The sequence below is a fragment of the Montipora capricornis genome, chromosome 3 (assembly GCF_036669925.1).
Source record: "Montipora capricornis isolate CH-2021 chromosome 3, ASM3666992v2, whole genome shotgun sequence".
Classification (NCBI taxonomy): domain Eukaryota; kingdom Metazoa; phylum Cnidaria; class Anthozoa; order Scleractinia; family Acroporidae; genus Montipora; species Montipora capricornis.
In genome coordinates this window covers 12,695,678-12,721,074 of record NC_090885.1, presented here as the reverse complement: position 1 = coordinate 12,721,074, position 25,397 = coordinate 12,695,678, and the positions used below count along the sequence as shown (strand labels likewise).

Below are 25,397 nucleotides of genomic sequence, written 5' to 3'. Positions count from 1 at the left end.
ATTACAACAGTATGACTAATAACATATATGAAATGTATATGTGCTGTTTATAACTAACTTCTTCCAAGACCAAGAGTGATTTCAACGATTTTCCTCTAATGCTAAACGATGTATATTTTTTGATTAACAAAAAGTGATCCTCTTACGGCCTTATCATAGAAGATCATGATCATAGAAGATCATAGAAGATTTGATTAACGGCCCAAGGGCCTGTTTCTCGAAGGTCCCGAAAACTTTTCGAAAAGCCAGTCGTCAAACTGCAATCTGCTTATTTTGAAAGGCTGATCCTTTAACATGTTTTTAATGTAAGAAAAACTAAGAGCTTTGCGAAGTTTGGTGGCTTAGAACCTCGGCGTCGCGAAGACGGATATAAAGGGAATTGTGGCACCCGACTAGGCCCGAAAATTTCGGGACTTTTGAGAAACAGGCCACAGGCCCTTAATCAAAGGGATTGGGCTTTGATTAAGGGCACTAGGCCCCAGTTGCTCAAAGTCAGAATGGACATTGCTATCCGGGCCACTTTCAAAAATATCATTGTACTCTTTGTTTGCCCTCCAAAATTTTGCATAAACATTGTTTCCACTTTTGCTTGGGACTTACAATGGTCCTAAGAGAAAACAAAACAATGCATTCCAGTTCATGGTGGGCTTAGGTAGAGATTTAATTCGTTTTAAAACAGCAAGTTTCTTGTTAAATGAGTTTCTGGTCACGAGCTCATCAAGGGGCGTCTCCATCTCTTAAACGTGACCTGGGAATCAACACTTTCCCGAGTTTGATTTATTTATAGAACGACTCCCTTGGGAGATTCAGCACGCCCACTGTTGTAAAAGCCAATCAAACAACGCTCTGAGCTATCTCAGCCTCAAGGGAATTATGATACCTTTCGCGGGAAACCTGTTCCCAAAAAATAAATCTACTCGGGAAAGAGTTGACTCAAGGACAAAGCATTTTCTAGCAAGTTTTTCGTGATGTTTATGTGAAATAAATTTATGAAACTATTTGAATCTTGCAAGCAGCAAATTCAAAAACCCAATAAGATTTATTCGTTTTTCATATTTTTACGCCCGCCGATCATTTGTTGCAGAGTAACGCTCCCTTGACTTCAACTAGTTTCCTTTCCCGCGCGCCTACTTACCTCAGGTAATAGAAATCTTACTTACCTCGTTTTCTCGGTCCATACTGGAAATTACGGACGTGACCTCGTTTTTTCCACGTTAATTTATGGCCCGCGCGCTTTCGCCGGGCACGCTTGTGCTATAAATTAGGGGAAAAAAATTGGTCCGTAACTTAGGCCCTGTTTACAAGGAGGAAGGATAACTCTAGTGTTAGGGTTACCCTAGCAAGAGGGTTACCCTAGCACTCACACATTTCTTCTTTTTTTCATCGACGTGTTTACAAGGCAGCTAGGGTAACCCTTACTAAGCCTAGCTGCCTTGTAAATGCTCTGCTAGGGACAACTCGCCTACCCGGGAAAACCTTAAGCTTTCAGCGGTTTCTACTGTGTTTGCGATACTGACGGTTACCAAGTACTCAAACTTGTCCCGTGTGTAGAGTAACCCTACCTGTGAAATTCATCTACCTACTTGTAAACAGGGCCTTGTTGTGCGGACCTCGAACTCGGTTAGAAAAGGGTATTTATCCGCTTGTTTTGAGGTCTGTATGTCATTCACTCGTTTCCCGCCTTCTGCCTCATTTGCCGCCCGGGGAACCGCTTGATCTCGCTGTAGGCAATCTTTGCTAGCAGTATAAACCGTTTAATTCCTTAACTATAGACTGGAATCGCTTGCATTAGATAGTTCTACCGACGAGAACAAGCATTTCTACAAAATATCTCAGTAAGGAAACAGCCATAAAGATTAAATCTTTTGTGATTACACCAAATCTTACCTTTTTTGAAGCATTTCGAACAGCGTCGCTTTTAAAAGCATTCAATGCTTGTTCAAAGTCATCGTGGAGGGCTGGCGAACAGTTTCCAGGTGCGTTCAAACTATCCAGCTTTCTTATTAAATGGCCTCTGTCGTTTGGAAAGACGACGTGGCCTTTGTCGTTTTCGTATGATATTTTCTTGTTGAATGAAATATGTTGGAAAGCCTTTCCCTTTTTGAAACTTATCAGGCAGTAGTTTGCAGAGACAACTCCGATCCTCCCTATGAGGTACTTGATGCAGTCTATCATCTTCCTAAAGTCCTCTCTTCCCTTATTTCCAGTAGCATTCAGAATAAAACAGAGACCCAGTTCTGCAAAGCAGCAAGAAAGGTGGCAATTTTTTACTTAAGTAATGAGTTGTTAAATCATAAATCAAGGAGATCATAAAAATTAAACAAAAAAATGGGGGTTAGGGAGGGGGGGGGGGGGGGTCACGGTGCTTGTATCCATGGTAGGGTGCTGACGAATACGGCTATTTAAACCACTTCGACATATGCCGAGCATCCAGAATGTTGGACAAATTGAACGTAATCCCCGATATAACGCAGAGCGTGGTGTCATTCTATGGTTAAATAATTCACGTACGTACCTGAAAACTGTACTCGAATGCCTTTGTGAATACTTAGCACTCCAAAATAGACTTGAGCGTGAGCTGTGCGATTTGTGATGAATCATTTAAATTCCGTACAATTTTATAAAATTGACCAAAAAAACTGGCCATAGACTTTTTGCTAACTTTTTTTTTTTTTTTGCTACTACATGAAAACACCGTCCTCAGCAAAAGTATGAAATGAAAAATGGGGGTACTCGTACTCGATCAGGAGAAAATAGCCATTCCTTGAAGGATTAAGCTTGGCGTCAATGGAAATCCGCCATTTCATCAATGTGCGTGAGGTAAAACGTGCACCAATGACGCAAGAATTTATCACGCGCAGTTGGGTGCGCAATGCAAAACCATGGCATCGCCTCAAGCAATTAAATAGTTTACGCAACAGGACGACTGGAAGACTCAGGACGGCAGAATGACGAAAAAATGTTCCGTAAGATTGGGAATGCACAGTCTCACGCGACATTTTTTCGTCATTCTGCCCGCGTCCTGAGTCTTCCAGCCGTCCTGTTGTGTAAGCTCTATTTTAGACAACTGCAAAATTCAGATAGCTGCAGTGTCGCAGTGAAAGGACTCCATCAATGAAATAAATGTATAGAACGGTTTTCAATTGAGTGTAAAGTAATTAGCGAATTGCTTTGGTTTTGCATTACTTCACTCGGTGATTGGTTCAAAGTTCTCCCGCCACTTTTTCAACCAATCAGAAGTAAAACCAAAACCAATTGTGGCTTGCTCGTGCACATTTTCTCGCGTTTTGTGTCGGCTACGTGTAATTACTTTGAGGTTTGATTGGTTTACTGGATTGTGTCGGTCTTTTTGATTGGCCAAAGTAATTACTTTGGTTTTGGTTTTATGACCTTTTGCCATGGCTAAACTGTGCTCGTCATTACACACCTCTTCTCTTCCTTCTCCATATGTTGATTGAGTGAATGGCAAACAAGACGACAAACACGAAAGGAAACAGGAAAACATCTAGCAAACAGTAAAACCTTAGTAATGTCCATTTCCAAAAGTTTGATTTCAGTCCAACGAATCTTCCTCTCCAAATCTTGTCCAATAAGTTGTAGACGACAGGGTGAGAAAGAAACTAGAATTTAAAAAAGAGACCCAAAAGGAATTGAAATTTCCTTTAAAAATTCCATGGAGATTGATAGATTGATATTTTACTGCTCTCATGCTGTTGCATATTGAAGATAGAACAGGAAACTCTCAAATTTAACTATATTTAGCAACTTACAAATGAGCAAATGCGCAACTTAAATTTTATGATTGCAATATCCGTCCATAAAGGCAAATGTCTTTTACCATTTCGCTTTGAATTCAGTTTTCGCTTTTGCCGCGCACGTTTGGTACATAAAAAAAACAACCAGTCAATTATAATCTACGTACGACTGAGGATGAACAACTTATGGAATTAGTTTGTAGAGAAACTGTGACTCGTCGGCGATTCTTTGAGAATAAAAAAGCTGACGTTTCGAGCGTTGGCCCTCCGTCGGAGCGAACTCACTTTGTTTGAGGGCAAGTACACCAAATTTATTGTGAAACTTTTTTTGAAGTCAGCGAATACAAGCAGTCTGTGTTATACTTCATACGACTGCTCCCCAGCTTTCGTTTGTGTTTATCGTTATCATAACCTGTCTGTACTAGGTGCTTTGGCGGAACTGAGTTGGTATTCTGCCGCATAGACGTTAATTACTAGACTGTCACTCTAGCCCGCCGAAAGGGAGCAACTATCAATGAAATGTGGTAATGACACCCATTACAAGCTCTGCGTATATAGGCATGGTCGACGAATATAGAACGTTCTTTGCATTTTATGTGTATTTTGTGTCTTGTTATAATGTAAGCATTATAGTACAGATGTATATGCACACAGTCACCTTTTTCTGTTTATGCTTAATGGCGCTGTCAATGATAAGGTCTAAGGTTTCACCGAATTCTTCCCTTTCTTTTGTGTCAGATTTGAGAGGATCTATGAGGCAAGTCGTAAACTCTTCCACTGAATTCGCCAATGTGGCCAGCTCTCCCACATCCGGTCTATCTTGACGTGCCTGGTATCGCAGGTACCCACTCACCTATGATAGCAATTGGGTTGAACCAATTAATATTGTCCGGGTGGAACTGAGAAAGACTGTTGTTTGTGACATTGACTGCATGGCGTTTCAACATCCTGAACGGAAGTCATCCACAGACTCAAGTTAAATTGACATCGACTTGAGGTTGTCGAAACGTCAGTCAATTCCACCGACCAACAGCCCTTCTCATCAATTCTAAGGACTTGTATCACCCGGAAGATCTTCAGTACTTTATCACGTTTTCACCTGTGATACATACCAAGATTAGTATTTTGAACTGTTATACACTACTCTCGAGACACAAGTACATACACACAAATGGCCCCTGGGATAAGTAAATTCCAATAAAAATAATTGTTTTAGGATCTAACACGATGAAAACGGAGAAATAATTCATGATTCGTGCAAAGTCCACTTCTCTTGATTACGCAATATGTGGTGTCGCGCTAGAATGATCATCTCTTATGTTCCGAGATAACTTTTTTGTGTGCGGAAATTCAGGTCAGGCGGTCTGTCTGGTGAAATTTAGCCTCTGTGACGGAACGGCTTCAAAGTTTCTCAGCCAAAATTAAAACTGATGATAATTAAAAGGCTAAAGAAAGTAATCTTAATTCATTGGTTGAAGTTTCAAACCTTGAAGTTGCCGGAAAGGTTAGCCTGAATATATGATTTTAGCGTTCATTTACTTACTTCAAATGACTTGAGAAGGGCATTCGTGCTGCAGGACCCAAGGCTTTTTGGCGTTACAGCTTCTGCTATAACGTCAAAATCATCAGATGCTAGTTTTCTGTCTAGTTTCTTCTCAAATTCTGTGTAACATTGAAAAGACGAGTTAGTTTACATTCTTGTGATACTTATGGTTTTATCATGAGTTTTAAGGATAATAAAGATAGATGTAGATGTAGTTGTAGTGGTGTTCCAAGTTCTTCAAGAAGGTCCGATCACAAGAGCAGAAGTTGACCAATATGTGGAATTTGGTCCCGTTTCTCTGGAGAAAAGCCTCCTGGCTAGAAGGCCACCCGCCTACCCGAGCCATCCTGGGCGGGCCAACGTACACAACGTTTTCATTTTTTTTGGTAAAACGCACTGAATTTTAGCCTGACGTACACGCACTCTGCCGAGCGGTATAGCGACTCGCAGCTCATCCAGTCTTACACGGCCAGTCTTTGACTCGGTTAAACGAGGCAAAATTCTTGCCATGATTCAAAGCTAACTAAATTGACTCGGCTAGGAAGAAAGGGTTCTTAAAAAGACAAACGACCAAACCTTTCTTTTTCTCATCCATTGGAGCCAGTTTGAAATGACATAAAATCTGAAAGGTCAGAAAATACATTTCTATTATTCCCGCTGCTAAATTGACGCAGGCCCATGCATCAAGTGCTTGATTAACAAATTGCATCTTCGATCAGTTTTTCACTGATTAAAACCAGAGACGTCCTTTACCATTTTATAGCGTGACTATAGCGTATTTGATGTATTGCTGTCGCAGTGAGTGAGCCTGAAGCGAACGAACGAGGCAGCTTTTTAATCACAGTTTTTTGGAAACGCAAGGAATTGTGGTCGCCGTAAGATCAAATGTGCAAGGAATTGTGGTTATGCTCGGATTGAGAAATAAAGATGGGCAGTCCGATCTTGCCGGTAACGAGACGCGTTACACAGAAGATTAGAAGCCAAGCCTTTCCATTTCGAGGTAAGTTAAACGTGTAAAACTTGTGTGCTTTATTTCAGTCTTCTGGTTCAGTTAGCTTCTTCATTTGACGCTTTCTTTTTCTGTGATAAACTTTATCGCAGCTTCGTGAGTACAAATAGGAAAAGCTGTCAGGCTGAACTAAAGTGATTCCGGCCGTTATGAGTATTCCAAATTAAAAAAAAAGGCATTACGATGCATGTGGCGTCTACGAAAGTCAAGCACACGTAGTATCAGTCTCGATAGTCTCCCACCCAGATACCAACCCAGCTGCCCTGTCGGGCAGGTTTGAAGGTTGAACGTTCGTCGTAAAAGCATCTCAAAGGACGAGCACTGAATCAAGGTATTAGTTGATACGGTGTTGATCACTGTCAAGCTGGATTTGGTGTCCTTCGCGTGTACATGCTTACTGAACTTTTAGAACTAATACCACAGCAATTCGCACTTAAACTTGCTCGGGAAAAGAACTTGAAGTGATTTAGGAAATGATTAACATTCTCGACAGGCGCGGATCCAGGATTTTGAAATGGGGGGGGGGGGGGGGGATTTTTTTAATAATGTAATAGAACCAAAGCATAGTTGAGGTATTTGAGGTCTGTGCAAGAATGGGGGCTCAGAAAAAGGGGGGGAGGGGGGGGGGGGGGAATTCACCCATTTGACCTCCCCTGGATCCGCGCCTGCTCGATACCATTGTTACTCTATACCCTTAGTTCAAGCTCTTCAATCTTCCTGGGTTTCGTATTTTACAGATAACTACACATGTCCTCTCAGCTAGGGGATATTTACAGAAACGATGTGAAATTATTTTGATTACAACTTACCTTTTGCAATAAATTAAAAGGATCGCACTTACCCATGATTCAGAAACTACTCAAGGTCAAAGTATATAACTTTAATCAGTGACAGTACTCGGATGTTGGAATGGTTTCTTAAATGAAATCTTCCGTTCGAGAGGCTTAATCAAACCAAATGATTTTCCATGTCGCAAGGAGATAATTTAGTCACTTTACGAACCCTTTGTAAGAAAACAAATTTCTCTTTAGGTGGTTCTCCACATGTAGACATTATTAATTAATTAATTAATTAATTTATTTATTTATTTATTTATTTATTTATTTATTTATTTATGCTGCTTTTTGTATGTTTAGTGTGTCTTGTTCTGCTTTTTTTTAAATCTTACTTTATAATTCAATTTAATTCGCCATTCTTGCATTTCAATTGTAGTCGTAATTTAGGGAGGGATCTCATAGTAATAAACCCCCTATGATTTCTTTTGAGCTTCCTCGCCAGGAAAAAAAATTCTCTTTTATTTTGTGTAATAAATGTGTTACTTTAAATCCTATAATTTTATATTCACATATGTGTGCAATGTACTTAAATTGTTGTTTCTCGATCTCTCTTTTTTTAAATAAATGAAAATGAAATGAAATGAAAACAGACTTGAGACAAAGGCAGACAAAAGCTTTCTCTTACTTTTCGAATAGTTGCTCCTGAACGCTCGATTGCACGGCATGTGACGTGCGACGCACCGTGACACATGGCGAGTGATCATTTGCGGGCATTTTGTTGATCCTTTGCGTGCCGCACAAATGAAACATCGATATTTCTTTCGCAATCAAGCCAACAATTCGTCTTCTGTTACTCTATCATAGATATACAAATGATGCCTCCTTGGACCGAAACCCAGCAGGGGCAAAAACTTTTGGTTGTACGCCTTTAATAGTCCACTTTCGATATATTAAAAATTCATTCCTAAACAAAAGGCATCATATCTCGAGGCTCATACAAATCCTTATATTTATTCCCCAGAGCCTCGTGATGATGCCTTTTGTTTAGGACTGAATTTTAATATATCAAAAGTGGGCTATTAAATCACTAATATAGCTCTTCGTCTATCTGTCAAAATATCAATTATTCTTTCGGCGTTCATTCAATCATTTCTTCATTCAAAATGATTCACTGATTGCAAAATCCCTTCCTTCATTTTTGCTGGCTGAGTAGTCAGAAAATCTTTGCAAATAAACCTGTTATTTCCGTCACGCATGCCGGGCACAAAACCGGAACCACAAAACGGAAAAAGCTACTGTAGTTTTAAGTTCCTCTCACATGTTCATGGACACGTTTTGGCTCTTTGTGGACAGAAACTAGCCAGGCTTCATCGTGGCGGACCACAGTTTTGGACAGATACCTGTCTAACGGTGTATTGACTCTCAGTGACTGTTAGTATCGCAGCCAAGTCTCAGTTGTCTTGTAATTTAGCGCGGTGTCAATAGTAGGAAGCTAGACTGCCAGCAGTTCCTTCATAAATCAGTCAAGCGGGGTGCTTTCTGAGGCAGTCGTGTTTTGTCACGCAAACGAATACAAAGACCGAGGGAGGCTTGGGAAGAGGAGAGAAAGAAGGGACTGCACCCGTTGCTGTAACCGACGCGTTCAGAATCAACAAATCTGCCAATCTAATTAGTGAAAGTGATATGACAGATAGTTCCGCCTGTTTTGTTGCTAATGTCAATAAACACTCTAATAACTACAGTAAGAACGTGTGACAAGAAGTAATTAACTCGTCAAAAAAATCTGACAGCTATGCATTGTCAACAGACCAATTCGAATTTCGAATTTCGAAATTGTGAACGCGTTGTTACAGCAACAGGTGATGTCCCTGCTTTCTCTCCTCTTCCCAAGCCTCCCTCGGTCATTTTATTTGTTTGCGTGAGAAACACGATTGCCTCAGAAAAGTGGGCCGCTATAGACTGATCTATGATGAATGGGAGCTTCAGCAACGACAACGAGAACGTCACAAATTTGCATATTTAGTGAGCAAAAGCAATAGCGTTGCACGCTCTGCACGTGCATCTTTTCATTTTTTTCCATTTGTTTGCAATCGTCAGCAAAACAACGTGACGTGACGTGAAAACACCAAATTTGAGGTTTTAGAGAGAACGTCAACGCTTGAGGATTAATTTGCATTTTCTTCCCTAAATTGAGCGCCGTTAATATTAGGGTTTGCTACACCTTTGTCACGTCAATATGCCAATATGGAATAGTCGCGAAGCGATTTGACATTTAACGACGCCGTTCTCGTTGCCGTTGCCGTCGTCGCTGCTAAAGCTCCCTAAGTAAATCATCAATGATGGTATGCCTGCCAAACATGTTCTAATGTGATTAGTTTACCTTGAAACTGTTTTCTAGAAGAAACAGCGTAACGTTAACATTGCCTAAAATGAACAAGGCCGCGTGCTTCGAATAACTTGAACATCGTCTGACTAACGAGCAACGACATGTACAGGCCACTAGATACAGTATTGAGAATATCTATTTTCCGTTACTAGTGCAGTCCATTTGTGCAAAGTATACTTACTTACACTGATAAAGGCGTACAGAATCCAGCGAGGTAATAGTTTCCACGGCACAGATTTGTTTTACAAGCGTTATGTAAACGCCTCACCCAGGAAAAATTGCCAACTTACCGTGCTTTGTGGTTCAGTTAGCGTTTTGTAAGCTAGGAACGGAAACAATATTGATCTTTCTGCTAATCCTAACAATTTATTCAAGTGTTGTGACGTCCTTTGTTAGTGGGCTTCCTTTTTGTGCTCCACCTGATTGTGTTACCCACGTTTTTGATTTAAAAATTAAACTGGCTTACCCACAGTAATTCCTTCTATTCTCAGATTTTTTTCGTAGAATCATACAGGAAACGTCAAGGAAGTTTCCTGACAATGAAGCCGATCACGCTGGATTTCAGAAAATGACTGTTGTAAAAATTAAAGGTAGGCCGTTTCGCATGGAAAGGCAAGACAAGCCTGAAGCAGAAAACCACTTTGCATGGCCTTTGCACCTCCGCATTGAAAATCAAAAGTAGTGGCATAGACTATACATGTTGTACTAGGTCTCGTCAGTTTAAAAAGGGAGTTAATTTTTCTGCAATCCTGTGGCTTCCTTTCAGAGTTACTCAATTAACAAGCCATTAGATTTTGGCGTTTCAGTGGACTGCATCCACGGTTCCTATTTGTTTTTCTTTAGTTGCAATAACTAAACAGTTTTCATTCCATTACGATTTAAGTCTGAGAGAAACTCTATAATACGTTAATTATTCAAGTCAAAGAGTCAAAGATGGAAAACTACCACCTATCCCGACACGCTAGCAGAGCAGAACACCCGTTGCATTCAATGGACGGGAAGTCGAACGAGGACAATCTACGTAGATCTCTTTCCTCTCGTAAATGCCAATATCGTTTGCAGATGGCCTTGGATTCAATGGAAGGGACAAGAAAAGTCAAACCAGGACCTTCTCTTTAGTCTTGCACCTCGAAGTAGGAAGCTATTAATTAAGAGAAGGCGATCAGTTTTGCTCTCAACTGCACAGCGATGCCGATACGTTCTGTGTTTTTTCAACAGTGCTGATATGCGTTCGGGTTTTTTTTTCGCACACTACAAATCTGCAGTAAAACGAGAACAAAGGAATGACCAGTTCAGTTGTCTATCGACAAACACAGACTCAGAGTTTAAAGCAGATCACTGGTCTTGATCCGAAACGCTAACACTTGGGACAGCATTAACGGGTACGAGCTACAGGCTGCCATTGTGATCCACTTTTACCTCCACTCAGTTACTCTTCAACGCTTTCGTCACATCCATGGAAGAGATCACATAAGTTAATAAGACAGTGCATAGCTCTTGACTGACTTGACCATTACAACGGACCGGAGGCCGGGATACGGTTAAATTCTCTTCTAGTTCTTGCCGGCCGCCAATAAACGTGCCTGAGCGACAAATAGTCATGCGTTCTATCAAACTATTAGCAGAGAGGATAGCAACCGGAAGTAAGCTGTTTTCCTTTTTAACTTTAGCTGTGCATACGGCGAGAGCTACTGAATTTTAGGGTGCGTTCGATTCACCGTATCCCGGAATAGGAATACATGAAGTATAAGTTAGCAATCCTTCGTTTTTTCGGAGATTCACTTTAAAATTGTCAAACATCGGCTAAAATGCTATTTTAAACATATTTTTATTATCCTTGCTGCTGCGAAACGTGCCAAACATACCGTTTTAATCATCTCGCACGTATTCTTAATCCGGAACAGGGTCAATCGAACGCGCCCTTAAATTGACCAATCAGAATTTATCGCTTAGTAAGGGCCAGAAAACCATTTTAAGGATTTTCTGGCAACTTTTTTGTCAACAAACTTTGGCGCCAAAACTGGGTTGCCAGAGAGCATGCGATTCTAACCTCAGCTGGTATGCTTTGGCTGTTACGGTATTTTTTCTAACTATTTTAAGACGAATTCAGTCTACTATTTTCGAATTAAGTGTAAGAAGACGTCAAAACTGTATTGATAGTTTATTTATTTGTGTTAACTTCGTGAAAAAAAGACTTTGTTGGTGTCCTTTCGACAGGTGAAAGGACAAAGGATTGACAGGATAGCTCAGTTTTGACTACCACGCGCAATGCGGGCGCGGGTTCCGTATACACGGAGTGTCTTGACAAGAACACATTTATATTGCTAAGTATCTTTTCAATAATAGAGACAACTCTCCTGGCATGCAAAATGTTCACTTCCGGTTTCCGTCCGTGGCTGAAAAACGTCGCGTGCTTAAAGCTCCCCAATTGGGCGCCTGCGCGAAGCACAATGCTTAAGAAAATATGCATTGCAACCCATCGATTCGAGAATTTTGCCGGGTCATGACGTCATAATACGACCGTCCGTTCTGTACGTTCAACTTTTCATATAAGCCAATACGCGAAATGTCGCACTGCTAGTGGAACCATGGGCCTCCCAAGAGAGTTTCGCGCATAGGCCATAGGGAGCTTTAGCAACGACGACGGCAACGTCAAGGAGAACGTCGTCCTGAAATGTGAATTCGCGTTATTGTAATCGATTTGCAACTATTCCAAGCATTTAAAGCGGCAAAGGTGTGGCAAAGCTCAAGAACGAAACTAGTATGAACGGCGCTCAATTTAGGGGAGAAAATTAAAAATTTATCCTCAAGTGCCGACGTTCTCCCTAAAGCCTCAAATTTAGGCTTTTCACGTTGTTGTTTTGGTGACGACTGCAAAGAAATAGACAAAAAATGAAAAATGCAGGTTCAAAGCGTTTTACTTTATAAATATGCAAAATTGTGACGTTCTCGTTGGCGTCGCAGTTGTCGTTGCTAAAGCTCCATGACGCGGCAGCGCGCTACTTGCCTTCCTGACAGTTGAAATTAGCATCCCGAAGAAACGCTCTGTGCCCGCTCTGTGCTGACTCATTCGCGCCTGCGCATATCCTGCGATGAATCAGCGGTCGCGTGGTAAACCCATTTTTTAAGAGGGCTGGGGGAGACGCTGGGGGATAGGTTGACCAATTCCAAAAAAAAAGCTCTTGCACAGGAATAGCCAAAAAGATATGTACATTTGGAACCACAGACGCTTAAATAAGTTAGAAGGTTTCTTTCATCAGGGGCACCCAACGAGAATATAGTTCAAAACCACTTGAACATAGCATTGTTAAACGTATTTTAGTATTTAAACGGTAGATATAGGCATATTTTTATCCCCTAAAAAATTTTCATCTGTTCGGATATCCTAGCTGACAGTCTAGTGATCCGAAAATTATAGGGATCAAAACTTACCTTTTCGAAAATTTCAGCCAGAAAAAAGGCTCCCGAAAATTCTAGGTGATCTTTTTAGGGTAAAAATCCGTTAAAAATGGGCAATTATACCATGTGTTAGATGTTCGAAAATCCTAGGACAGGCAGGCAAGCAAGAAATTTTACAACAAATGATGCGAAAATTCTAGATCTCAAATCGTCTTCCGAACAGATATTTTCCGAAAATTGACGTTCGGTGCCCCTGTTTCATATCCCATTTGCTCCTCCCAGCCAACTTTAGTCCAAATTTGGTTTTTATTGTCACGTGAGTCTTGAGATCATAAATAATTGCTGTGCAACTTGTCACGGTTCAGTTTTTGCATACTGTGTACAGCCTACAGGATTTCCAAGTTGACCGGACTTTTATATGGTGATGGCAAACCGTACGAAAGCGAGTGAACAACTGAGCGAATTTGCTCAAAGCAGGAAGGTATGGATTTTTACGCCAAAGGCCACGAGTTAGTTTATAATTTTGAATATTTACCGACTAGCTACAGCTGTATGCGATCCAGCAGTCTTAAACCACCATTAATTTTAATTTCTGTGAGTTTGGGATAAGTGGATGTGGTGAAGATGAAGATCTCCCAGGCTGATTTTATCGAAAGGGATCCCAGGTGTGCATGTAAAGACAATTATGCCACACGATTTATGATGGTTGATCCTGATTTTTCGTGCACAAACAAAGCGTTTACGTGACTCGGGTACCACTGCACATCCAAGCCTACGTGCTTCAAGACGAGTTAGTGACGCTTGACTATTCGATTAGAAAACACAAAACACATGTAAAGCCTAGGCATTCAGATGTTTGACTTTTGTTCCCATTTGAGTTTCGAATTCTACAATGTTTGCGTTGCCCAAATCGTTCTACTTCTAGGATTGCTTGATCATAGCTCGATCGTATTCGATCTTAGATTACAAGTTATGTATAAGGTACGTGAAAGTGCATTCGGAAATCTACCGTCACCGGTCATTTCCGGTCATGATCGAGGTTAACAATGTTAACTCTTAATGATAAGTCAGTGATTTTCTGGACTGAAAACCACTGGTGATCAATGTACATTAACATTTTATTTCAAAACTTGGGGGATTTATTTGCATTGAGTGAAAAATAAAAATAAATGCAAGTGTGATGAGTTTGTGAAAGAAACTCAGAGCCTCAAATCAAAAGATTTGTGCCAATATTAAGATTTATTTATATTATATCAGTAATGTACATGTACAGTAAGTGCTGTATATGCTAATTACTTGATCGAGTACTTTTTGTGTGACAGCTGGCACAAAAGGTTGAGAATTAACATTGTTTACATTGTAAGCTAACAAAGGACTTGGATAGTTATGTGGGTGGCATTCTATGGTGCAGTCCTCTTAACTTGAAGTACAGGTGTCATTTGGTTTCAAATATCTTGGATTATGACGAATATCTTGACTAAGCTTGTTTTCGTGGGTTGCACTGTAACTAATGGCTCCTTGTTTGTTTTCAGTACATTAATAGCTTTTACAAGAAATTGAATTAAAACCGTGAGCGGGGGTTTCATAAGAAGCCAGTCACCGGCAGTATGCTGCCATCTGTTTGTCAGTAATGATGCCTCTAACCTCCAGCTTAATTCTGCGTTGATTTTCTTGCAAACCCTTGAAAGAGACAAGAGTGACTTCTGCTTACATTGATTAGGCAGGACATCTACTTCAAAGGTTATTGAAACCCCTGTGTGAGCCCTCAAAATTGGCTTATAAGAGGTAATTATCCAGGCCCCATTCTCTTTTCCATTGGATTGGCTGGCGCTTGAAACATCTGCTGCCAAAATTATCTTTCTTAGAGTTGTTAGTTTACTGCTTGTTATACCAAATTTTGCCATGTATTCCACTTCCCACCAACACAGCACCACAGTTTCGTTCGAAACTAAGTAAACCCCATCATTCTTTTTCCAATTGGTTGGTCACCAGAGCCAAGACAGTCAACCATTGACTCCTGAAACGAGTAAAATCATTTGGTTTTAGACTAAAATCTATGAAGTTTCACCCCTAGGAGTCATTGGGTTCAAGCGGAATGTAGAGGTTGTTACCTCAATCTCCCTTTCGCTCCCCTCCCATACACTGTTACAGTAGTGTGGCGGTAGAGTAAAATCTCATCAAGTCTTACTTCTAGGAGTCAATTGGTTAACAAATTTAGTTGAGGATTAACTTAACCATTTACATAACTGCTTTTGCCTGGTTCATAAGAAAAAGATAATAATTGTAATAATTATTATATATTAATGTTAATATGTTCAGATTTGCACCCTTAATCAAGCAATGAATATGGGTCTTTAAGTCTGAGCAGGGCCGTAGGCTTTAGAGGCTGTCTCTGACATCTAGTTTATCAGGGATGTTGCTAAGCGCCGGCTGCCGGTGAAAATCGCTGCTTGAGAAAGGGGTGATCGCTGGCTGAATTTTGGCCGTCGATCAATTCAAAGCAACTGAGAAGATCGCAAATTATTCTCTACAAAGTTCAAAAGTCATTTGATGTGTTAAGGAAAAAAAATGAATATTTGTTAGTGTACGGAAGTATCACTAGAATTTATCGATACTGGAAATGAAATAAAAGCATTGTTTTAAGTACTGTTGTGTGTGTCAAATTCCCTGTATTTGCCATCTTGAAGAATGACGGGTGTTGCTCAGAGCACGTCGAACTTACCGCCTCAATAGAACCTTCAACGGGTTGAATTATTTTATTCTTAGCTACCAGGGCCGTAGCCAGAAAAAAAATATGACTGAGGCAATGTCTGTGGTTAAATTATCTTTGGAAGTATTTTAAGTGTTTATGATAAGTACGTATGGTATCCCGCTTTATTTTAAAATTTCACGAAAAAATGTGAGGCAAGTGCCTCGGTTTGCCTCATACTGGCTACGGCCCTGGCTACTGTTGTACATCCCTGGTTTATTGTTTAGAGATTGCACAAAGTGAAGCCATGTAGTTTGATCATAAGTTTGACTGACTCTAATGGAAGGTACATACATGTGTTTCTGTCTGAAAGGTTCCAGATGTCCTCACAACTGGATATGGTGTCCCAGTGGATACCAAGACAAGCACTATGACTGTGGGACCTAAAGGCCCTATCCTGCTACAGGACGTCCAGTTTTTAGATGAGATGAGCCACTTTGATCGTGAACGAATCCCAGAGAGAGTGGTGCATGCAAAGGGAGGTGGAGCATTTGGATACTTTGAAGTTACAAATGACATCACCAAGTACTGCAAGGCCAAGATATTTGACAGAATAGGCAAAAGAACACCTTGTATTGTAAGGTTTTCCACAGTTGGTATGTACACATTCTTTGCCATCAGATTTCTTAAAAAACTAGACCCTCAGTGAGAGTACACTGGGTTGCCTGTGGTACGTGCAGCGTTCCAGGCACTTTTTTTCAAGTTGGGGGGTCATTAAGACCATTTATTATATGGCTTGTGTTTGTAGCCGACATAACGCGCGCTCTGATTGGCTAATTGTGACTGAATTGTAGGGAATTATTCTCCCGTAATGCCCACGGGCCGATTACGGGCTTGCAAAAACAAAGCAAAAGGTAATTAAAAAACCATGTAATAAACTACTCACTAACTGAGCTAGCTCGAGCCGTACTGGGGAATATTGGCCCTCAGTTGTTTTTGTACGGACCTCGCTGCGCTCAGCCCGTATTGCCACGACCTTGGGCCAATATTCCCCAGTACGGCCCTCGCGCTCGTTTAGTAAGAAGTTATTAAGGGGTCACCGCGGTAAATCAGCCATCGCCAAAAAATGTTTTTTTTTTCTCAAAAAATATTTAAAGTTGGGGAAAAAAATACGTCATTTTAAAGCTAAGAAAATAAGCTTTTCAACAGCATGTAACTTATTTACAGACAACTGAAACATTTTATAAAAGCGAAAGTTGAACGAAAAAATTTAAGAAAAATAACAGTAAAATAATTATGTTTCCCTGGCAAAATTTGGTCATTTTAGCGTTGATTACGAATTTTTAGATGCAAAACTAAAATTTTCTGCAATTTATCTGCTTTCTTGGACATACATGTACATGTAAATTCGACCGAAAACTGATGAGGCACGAATATTTTTTAAATTTTTAGGAATAATCGGATTAGCGATCAATACGTAATGTGATAGTGTGATAAAAGGCAATGGAAGCGATCGCATTACGAATAATAAACCTCTGTTTGCGATAAACCACCCAAATAACCGATTTTTTGACGGAAAATTCAACCCAGAGGGTAAAACTATTCACTGGACATGTAATAAAGGTAAATAATATGTTTGAGCGAAAGCGAAAACAAGCGAATATTTTGAGGGAAAACACAATTATGCAGGCCTTCTGATAGGGTGCGATTAAAAAATGCAAATTATGCGATTTTTTCAGGGCAGATTGTGCGATTAGAAAGGCCAATTATGCGATAAATAATGTAAATTATGCGATTTTTTTCTCAGCAATTTTAAGCTTGTTTTATAAGGTTTCAGGTTAAGAAAAACACTTTTTTGCTGCCCTAAAGACATTTTGAACACAAAGGAACAGTAATTATGTATCTCGATCGACATTAGTTGGGATAAATAAAAAAAAATGAGGTCTTCTGCACTACCGGTGCACCACGTTAAAAGTTGAATGAAAGGACACAGCTAACATGCCAAATGAATGATCAAGGTGCTTGTCAACCGCGAACTTCCGAAGATGGTCAATCACAATAGGGCCATACCCCCATTTATATGAGAGAAAACAAGCCGCGGCTTTCTCTGGCTGCGGCTTATATTGACCTGGGTATAATTATACATGTATTCGTATAAATAGTTCCTTTTGCGTATTTTGTACACCGTGGCCAGAGTAAGCTGCGGCTTATTTTCTCTCGTATAAAAGGCCCTAATATTGCACGACCAGAAAAACATCACTTCATCGTCCACGTGGAGCATCCCAGGGAGGTACTTTCTTGCTCGATCGTGAGCTGTCAGATTGGACGGAAGGTGGGAACTGCCTTCTTCATCGGAGAAAAAGCGAGCGTTTTCACAACAAACTTATCCACGAGTAAGTTTTTATCAGTTTTCAACGAAAAAAACTACATTTTGCCGAAAAACTTACAACTTCGCTTATTTTTCACAAATCTCTTCCCTAAGAGAAGGCAACTGTGTCATTTCAGTGGTGTGTATATAAGTGCGTGTTTGTGTTGCACCAATAGAAGGAGACTCGTACCAGGTCCGTGACATGAAAAATAATGCCTTGAACTTCGAATGTTTACCAAATCGAAGGTGACAAAGGTTTTTTAGCCATCTTAAAAATGGCGTATTTATGCAGGAATTTCTAAGAAACGTGTTGATTAATGTTTCATTTTATGAATTTTGTGCGTCCTTTTGTGAATTATGCGATTTTTCGTGAATTGTGCGATCGGATGCGATTTGAGGTCGATTGTGCGAAATCGCACCATTGCATAATATCAGAAGGCCTGATTTTATGAATTTTGTGCGTCCTTTTGTGAATTATGCGATTTTTCGTGAATTGTGCGATCGGATGCGATTTGAAGTCGATTGTGCGAAATCGCACCATCGCGTAATATCAGAAGGCCTGAATTATGTGAGATCAAAGAAACATGTGGTGAAGACACGCAATTGCATCGCTACGAAAATTTAATGATCTTACCTTTTCAGCGATTTTAACGCTTGAAATTCCATCCAATCCACCTGGTCTAGTCTTTGAATTCACTATTATCGCTGCCCTACGAATCTTCAGTGTTCTACATAACAGCACACTTTTGGTAAAAGACGGCTCGACAGGCGACAGATTGTTGTCAAAGTCCATTACTCGTCGCTTTTAGGATTCGACCGCCTGTCTTGTTCAGTATCCAATTTGCTTGCCATTATTGAGCTTCATAAGGGTATACTTTGTTCAAAGATCCACTAAAACGCCATTTGCGTTACATGATTTTCGACGCCATTGCCGGTTAAGTTAATCGTTCTACTGTGTCCACCAGAGAAATCTACGCATTTCCCACTACCCTCTCGATCCTAAGAAAATACGCGCAGAAGGCTCTATGCACAAAGACACCACTTAGCAGGGGAGTGACAGGCAAGACTTTTACTGACACGGAAAAAAATAAAAAAAGAACAAAATGAAACGCAGATTCCGACTGGGTTTGCCGTACTGGCAACCCAGTAAAAAGTAACTTACATCTCATGTGGTTGTTAAACCCATTCACTGCTCGGGTCACAATCCCAGGATGCCCCCAGTTTCAAGACCAATGAAATTGGCTGGCTTTCTAAAGACAGAGTAAAATATAAATATGTCATTAGCCTCACCCTCAGAAGTCTCAAACGACTATGGCTTCAGACAGTGTACTGCTATAAATACATGAAATAGTCAACCCAATTGGAAGAAAAAGGCCAAAATCAAATTTTGCTTTAATCCAGTACCCCTCAATTTTCCTTCTAGCTTGCAAGCCAGGGTAATTACAGGGGTAGTAATGGTCTTGAAAAACTCAGCATGTTATGTCCTTGAGTTTATCCGTGATTCAATTAAATCATGTACATACGTAATTAATAAATAATTAAGTTAATTATTCTATAATAAATTAAATACAATGTATATTTAAGCAAATTAAAGTAACGGCTCATGCGTGATTTAAGTCCTTCGATATTCCTCAAGGTGTGAAATCAATATGACTGATCTGTCTCCAGCTGTTAAAGTTAAAGATTTACAAACCAATTTAATTTTTAAACTGTAGGTGGTGAGTCTGGAAGTGCTGACACAGCTCGGGATCCTCGTGGTTTTGCAATGAAGTTCTACACTGATGAAGGAAATTGGGATTTGGTTGGAAATAATACTCCAATCTTCTTCATTAGGGATCCTATTCTGGTTGGTTTCCCATAGTTTATCTGACTGTATATGATCTCTAGCTTATTTTATGTCAGAGCCACTTCACTCTAAGACTTGAAAATTGCTTTTTTTAGTCTCATTCAACTTAAAGTCATTAGTGAGCTTTTACGAAGACAGAGGCTGATCATTGCTACCTTGGTTGTTTTATTCTCACCGATCAAAGCCCTTTTTTAAAAAAACAATGAGATGTAACTGTTTTGCAGTAAAAGACCACCATCAGCACTTTTTAAAGAAGCATGTGCAAAGATACAGTACTGTAATATGCCAAGCTTGCAAAAAATGGTGTTGGTGGTACATTGTACTGTCTACTGGTTGGTGGTCATGATTTTGATCATTACTACATGTAGCAATCCCTTCATTGAAGAGTAGAGCATCCAAACTAACAATCAGTGGGTTGTGGGTTGACTTCTGCAAAGGATCACTCAGACTTTTTCACGAGTATCCTAAAATCACTACCTTCATTAACAATTAAATTTTATTGTTGCAGTTTCCCAGTTTTATTCATACTCAGAAGAGAAATCCAGTTACTCATCTGAAGGTATGTTGTTGCATTTACAGTATGCTGTGTGAACTGAAAACGAAACAAAAAAAAAGGACAGGAAAGGAGAGGAACTTTATTGAAGTGTCGAGTAGTTCTAGTGCTGGAGCATTAATTGGGAGACACTTTAAACTGAAATAAACAAATTAATGCAATCAAATCAAATGTTCGTTTTTAGAGGAGAGGAGAAAACCGGAGTACCTGGAGAGAAAAACCTTTCTGTGCAGATTAGAGAACCAAGAATTTCAACCCACATTATGATACTGAGTAAATTGAACCCGGTGCACATTGGTGGGAGGGAAGTGCTGTCACCACTGCGTCATCCCTGCACCCCTGCAGTTGTTTGTCTTGACTACACTTTACTTCACTGTTGAGTCTCAACCAAGCGTTTATCACAACCCCAGGGGTTTCAATAACTTCTGAAATAGCCGTCCATGATAGCCCATTGAAGGCGGCAGTTTGACAAGTTTATGATAGCATTTTTAGTGAAAATCAAGGCAAACTAGCCGGCGGTGTGAGGCAAAGCAGGCGGCAGTATACCACCGGTAACCGGCTTCTATTGAAACCCCTGCACAACGCCCATAATTTGGCTTGACAGCTGAGTTGGTAGGGTAGTGCACTGGCATGGTATTGCAGAGGTCAATAGGTTCAAATCCCAGTCAAGTCTGAATTTCGCAGGTTTTCCTTTCGTTACTGCTTAACTAGCATTCATAGCTGCAATAATCCAAGATCTTAATTCAAGTTGTCATGTTGTTGAGGAAATGCCTTTCAATCATTTTTGAAGTTATTCTTAGACTATTACAGTAACTGTAACATCACCATTTTGAATTTTTGTAGGACCCTGACATGTTCTGGGATTTCATCACTCTTCGCCCTGAAACCACTCATCAAGTTTGCTTCTTGTTCAGTGATCGCGGCATTCCCGATGGGTATCAGCACATGAATGGTTATGGAAGCCACACCTTCAAACTGGTGAATGAGAAAGGGGAGGCTGTCTACTGCAAATTTCATGTTAAGGTACATGCCTGTTGATACTTTACTACATGTATTTTAATAAAGTTTCTATGTAACACACACTCTGAATGGTTAAAGCAGTGTGCTGATGGCACTTGTAGGATTTGGAAAGTAAAGTTTTTTTGAAAAATTTAGCTGAATATGGTTGTGATGAAATTAAGCAATTCTTTACTATACAGTGTAAAACAAAATAATAAAGAAAACTCGCCTGTAATCTACTTTCAGGATCTTGGTCCATAAATGTGACTGTACTTATTTCTTGGTGCATGACAGAAACATATTATACAAATTTTTTGACGTCATCCCCAGAGGTTTCAATGAAATTTAAAGTTGTCGGCTGGATTTAGTGGCATAAGCCACTGTTGTTCTTTTCCAAATGAATTTTAATCTTACAATTTCATGCACTTTTGAAAGAATCTGTCTTAGTTTATTTTTTCAGTCTAGGGAAGAAAGTACATGTAGCAGACTTCTCTGAGTGAATGCAACATGCTTCTTGTATAGGCTGTTGAACTGCTTAATTGAAACCACTTCATCCCAAACCAGACCGAGTGCTCCAGATTAAAAAAAATCAGGTTGTCCCTGTTTCAAAAGCCGGGCAGCTAAACCCGTAAATTTGGTTGCCCTGATAAATGCTTGGTTGCCCATTAGGAAAACCCCTACGATGAAATGCACACCGTGCATCTCACATGCATTGGAGCTTGAGTATCCCAAAGTTCTAAGGTATTTACATGAGACTGGGATGGACTCAGATCGGTATGAAATTTTTGCGGCATTTACATGAAACCGGGACGAAATGATGTGTTTTGTGTAATAAATAGTATGGCTGACCCAAAAGCGTACAGGCTTGAAATTTCTAGGCCCGGTCCGAGATTTGTTGTCATTTACATGACAACGGTACAAACTCAAACCGGTATGAAATTCCTTGTCTCGTTCCAGCCACTGAGCTCGTTGTCAGGCCAGTCTCATGTAAATGCATAAGAAGAAGATACGAACTCATGCCAGTCTGAGTTGATCACGGGCTCATGTAAAAACCCCTTAAGTAGCTTTTTGTGGAAGTCTGGGTTTAAGGTTTAGCATTTTCAAAATGGAGTCTTACAATGGAGTACATACATGTACATTTTCCTTTCTGACAATGTTTGCAAAAGCTACAGATATTCAAAACACAGAAAAATGCTCAGCTGCGACAAATTAATTATAATTGTTCACTTCACACTATGATCTGACATTGACAATAGAAGACCGGCAAGTGAGTCGGGTGCTGCTTAATGTAATTCATTTTCTATTTTTGGCTCGGTTGTCCGTTGTTTTATCTTCGGCCAACGAAGCTTTTCATTTTGCCTAAATCTAGTCACACGATATTCTCCCTGGGCATTGCCTGTTCATTGCCTGGTCGTCTGGGATGACCGGAATTTTAACCGCTAATTTTAAGCACTGCCACTGAACTGAATTAATTTTTTGTTTGTTTGGAGGGGATAACCATAACTGCTACATGAAACCTCATTGTTGTCAGATAATGATATTATTAATAAAATTTTATATGATGTTACATGATTGTGTATGCTTTTGTTGTTGACAGACTGACCAGGGAGTGAAATGTGTAGATGTAGATAGAGCTGCGCAGTTGGCTGGATCTGATCCAGACTACAACAACCGAATGCTTTACAATGCTATTGCCAATGGACAACCTGTAAGTGGCAGATAAAAATGGGAATCTATATAATGGTGAGCTGTGCTGATGCAGAATTAATAATTTTTATTATATATATATATATATTTAGTCTGTCTTGGCTAAAGTAGCTGAAAATTAAAAACAGCAGTGTGGTCTCTCTCTTCATGCCTTGCATGCTTGCATTTGATTACCGGTACTTAATTAGCTTTCTGTTACTTACGTCTCTTGATTCAACTTGAAATGACAAGCCACAAACATACAAAGGTGGCAGAGTTAGAGTAAGTTGTTTTTTAAGTATTCTTAAAGGCAGAAAGATGACAAGTAGTAACAATGTTACCTACAGTGTAGATTATTATAATGAGATGTCAGTCACTTCATATACAAAGTTGCTGAATTTTGGAATCCTTTATAAATGTAACTCAGAAGACTTGAATGTGACTTGTGCACTGACATGTAAAGTTAGAGTTTGTTGTTTATGTTTTTTCATTCTCCTTGGCTTCAACTGGATATTAATTGCCTTTCTGCTGGCTGTCAATTACGTGCATGAATTATCAGTGAATTACATGTATGAAGCTTATCATACAAGAATGTCTGGATCAAGCATGGTAATCTATACGGTTTATTCTCAATTCAACTAGATTAATCTGTTTTTGATAGCCTTCATGGACCATGTACATTCAAGTAATGGCATTTGAAGAGGCTGAAAACTTCAGGTGGAATCCTTTTGACCTCACTAAGGTACATTACATGTACATGTAAAAGAAATCCGCAACAGAGGTTTCATTTAAGTAATACATGTATTTTTTATTTGAAGGAGCCTGATTACAAATCTGGTCAGTGACTTTTTTACAGCCACCAAAAATGGAAAAGAAAATCCACTGTTACAGTAACAATATGCCAACAACTGGTAATATGCCTTACGGAAAATCGTGAGGAAAAGCAGTAATGTTCCAAACAAGTGGACATATTATTTCTATACGGCAATTTAGGTTAAAGTAATTATGTATTTGAGTCCTATTTAGACTGCAAATTGAATGATTGATCGGAAATGATGTGGACTTTACTTTAAGCTAATACATGTACTTTCACAGAACCTCAGGTGTACAATCGCCCGAGTGAGTAAAGTCTTGAAAAAGACTGTTTTGCACAACCTGAGTGGAACCTGAGCACAAACTTCAGGGTCTTGGACAACCTGATCGGAAGTCCTCTTCGTAGTCAAGTGGAGTCACTTGATCATGACTTCTGCGTGGGTTGTCAAAACGTCAGTCAGTGTCATCTCAGGATAACACTCACCTGGACGGTCGTACTTCACTTAATTACATCTGACATAATTATTGCATGATTACTTTAATAGGCTGCGATAACATTCCCACCCTGTATCTCCTTTGTGCAGTCTTGCTAGAAGACCATTTTTAAAGCTTTCACAAAATTAACCCTAAAAATAAACGAACAGAAATCATCCCTCCTCCTTGTAATGTATCATTATTTTCAGAACATAAAATAATAATAATAATAATAATAATAATAATAATAATAATAATTATTATTATTATTATTATTATTATTATTATTCTATAATAATAAATACAATAAATACAACAATAAGAACAAATACAATTCTTTTTTTTTTATTCTATGTATTATAAGACCAATGATTAAATTGCGGTGAATTTGGTAAAAGGGGGGCCAGACAAGTTTTAATTTTGTTTTGCGTTCAGCTTTAATGTTATTGAAATCGTTTGACATCTTCTTTTCTATTATTCCTACCACTCAGATTTGGCCCCATTCCGAATATCCTCTCATTCCTGTTGGCAAGATGGTATTAAACCGCAACCCATCCAATTACTTTGCTGAGATAGAGCAGAGTGCATTCAACCCGGCCAGCATGGTTCCTGGAATTGAACCATCGCCAGATAAGATGCTACAGGTATAAATTGCCAATGGACGGCTGTCATTTAGGTATCGTTGCTTATGGAAGTAAAAACCTCTAACTAACAGAGTTCCAGGACTGTACAGTCAATTCAGCAAAGTTGGTTCCGTTCCACCGCGCGGTTTTTCTGTGTATTTTATTTGCACTCACACATTAAACTTTACTGGAATAAACAAAGGGGTTGTAAAATTGTTTTTGGGAACAAGAAAACAGTGTTAGCGAGATATTTAATAACTAAACCCAAGTAGCGATAAGTGTGTGATAATGCTACATTTATTTATTTATGTTCGTTTCAGGGTCGCCTGTTCTCATACCACGACACTCATCTTCACCGATTAGGAACCAACTACCTTCAGCTGCCAGTGAACTGTCCCTACAAATCCAGAGTCACAAATTACCAAAGAGATGGACCCCAGAGTTTTGACAACCAAGGTAGCAGGAAATACATTGTTTT

General features: G+C 39.6%; 2 protein-coding genes across 5 annotated transcripts in view; one reads left to right on the top strand and one right to left on the bottom strand.

Annotated features, from left to right (window-relative positions):
* The window catches only part of LOC138042250 (uncharacterized), a 37,200-nt gene extending 27,234 nt beyond the window's left edge, over positions 1-9,966 (bottom strand). Inside the window, exons 1-6 of one of the 4 annotated variants that reach the window (XM_068888072.1) lie at positions 9,651-9,966; positions 5,875-5,920; positions 5,299-5,417; positions 4,414-4,608; positions 3,428-3,620; positions 1,888-2,237 (exon numbers count right to left, since the gene is read on the bottom strand). In XM_068888072.1, the coding sequence (XP_068744173.1) occupies positions 1,888-2,237; positions 3,428-3,620; positions 4,414-4,608; positions 5,299-5,417; positions 5,875-5,893 (876 nt within the window). In that variant the 5' untranslated portion in view covers positions 5,894-5,920; positions 9,651-9,966. Of the gene's footprint in view, positions 1-1,887; positions 2,238-3,427; positions 3,621-4,413; positions 4,609-5,298; positions 5,418-5,874; positions 5,921-9,650 lie in introns of those variants that run through there. The other 3 variants (XM_068888071.1, XM_068888073.1, XM_068888074.1) reach the window with 3 other exon arrangements.
* Positions 9,967-13,182: 3,216 nt separating this feature from the next.
* The window catches only part of LOC138042249 (catalase-like), a 20,535-nt gene continuing 8,320 nt past the window's right edge, over positions 13,183-25,397 (top strand). The window contains exons 1-9 of the mRNA XM_068888070.1: positions 13,183-13,349; positions 15,931-16,213; positions 19,641-19,771; positions 20,280-20,330; positions 21,168-21,347; positions 22,921-23,031; positions 23,671-23,751; positions 24,788-24,940; positions 25,240-25,375. Coding sequence (XP_068744171.1) covers positions 13,287-13,349; positions 15,931-16,213; positions 19,641-19,771; positions 20,280-20,330; positions 21,168-21,347; positions 22,921-23,031; positions 23,671-23,751; positions 24,788-24,940; positions 25,240-25,375 — 1,189 coding nt within the window. The 5' untranslated portion in view covers positions 13,183-13,286. The remainder of the gene's footprint in view (positions 13,350-15,930; positions 16,214-19,640; positions 19,772-20,279; positions 20,331-21,167; positions 21,348-22,920; positions 23,032-23,670; positions 23,752-24,787; positions 24,941-25,239; positions 25,376-25,397) is intronic.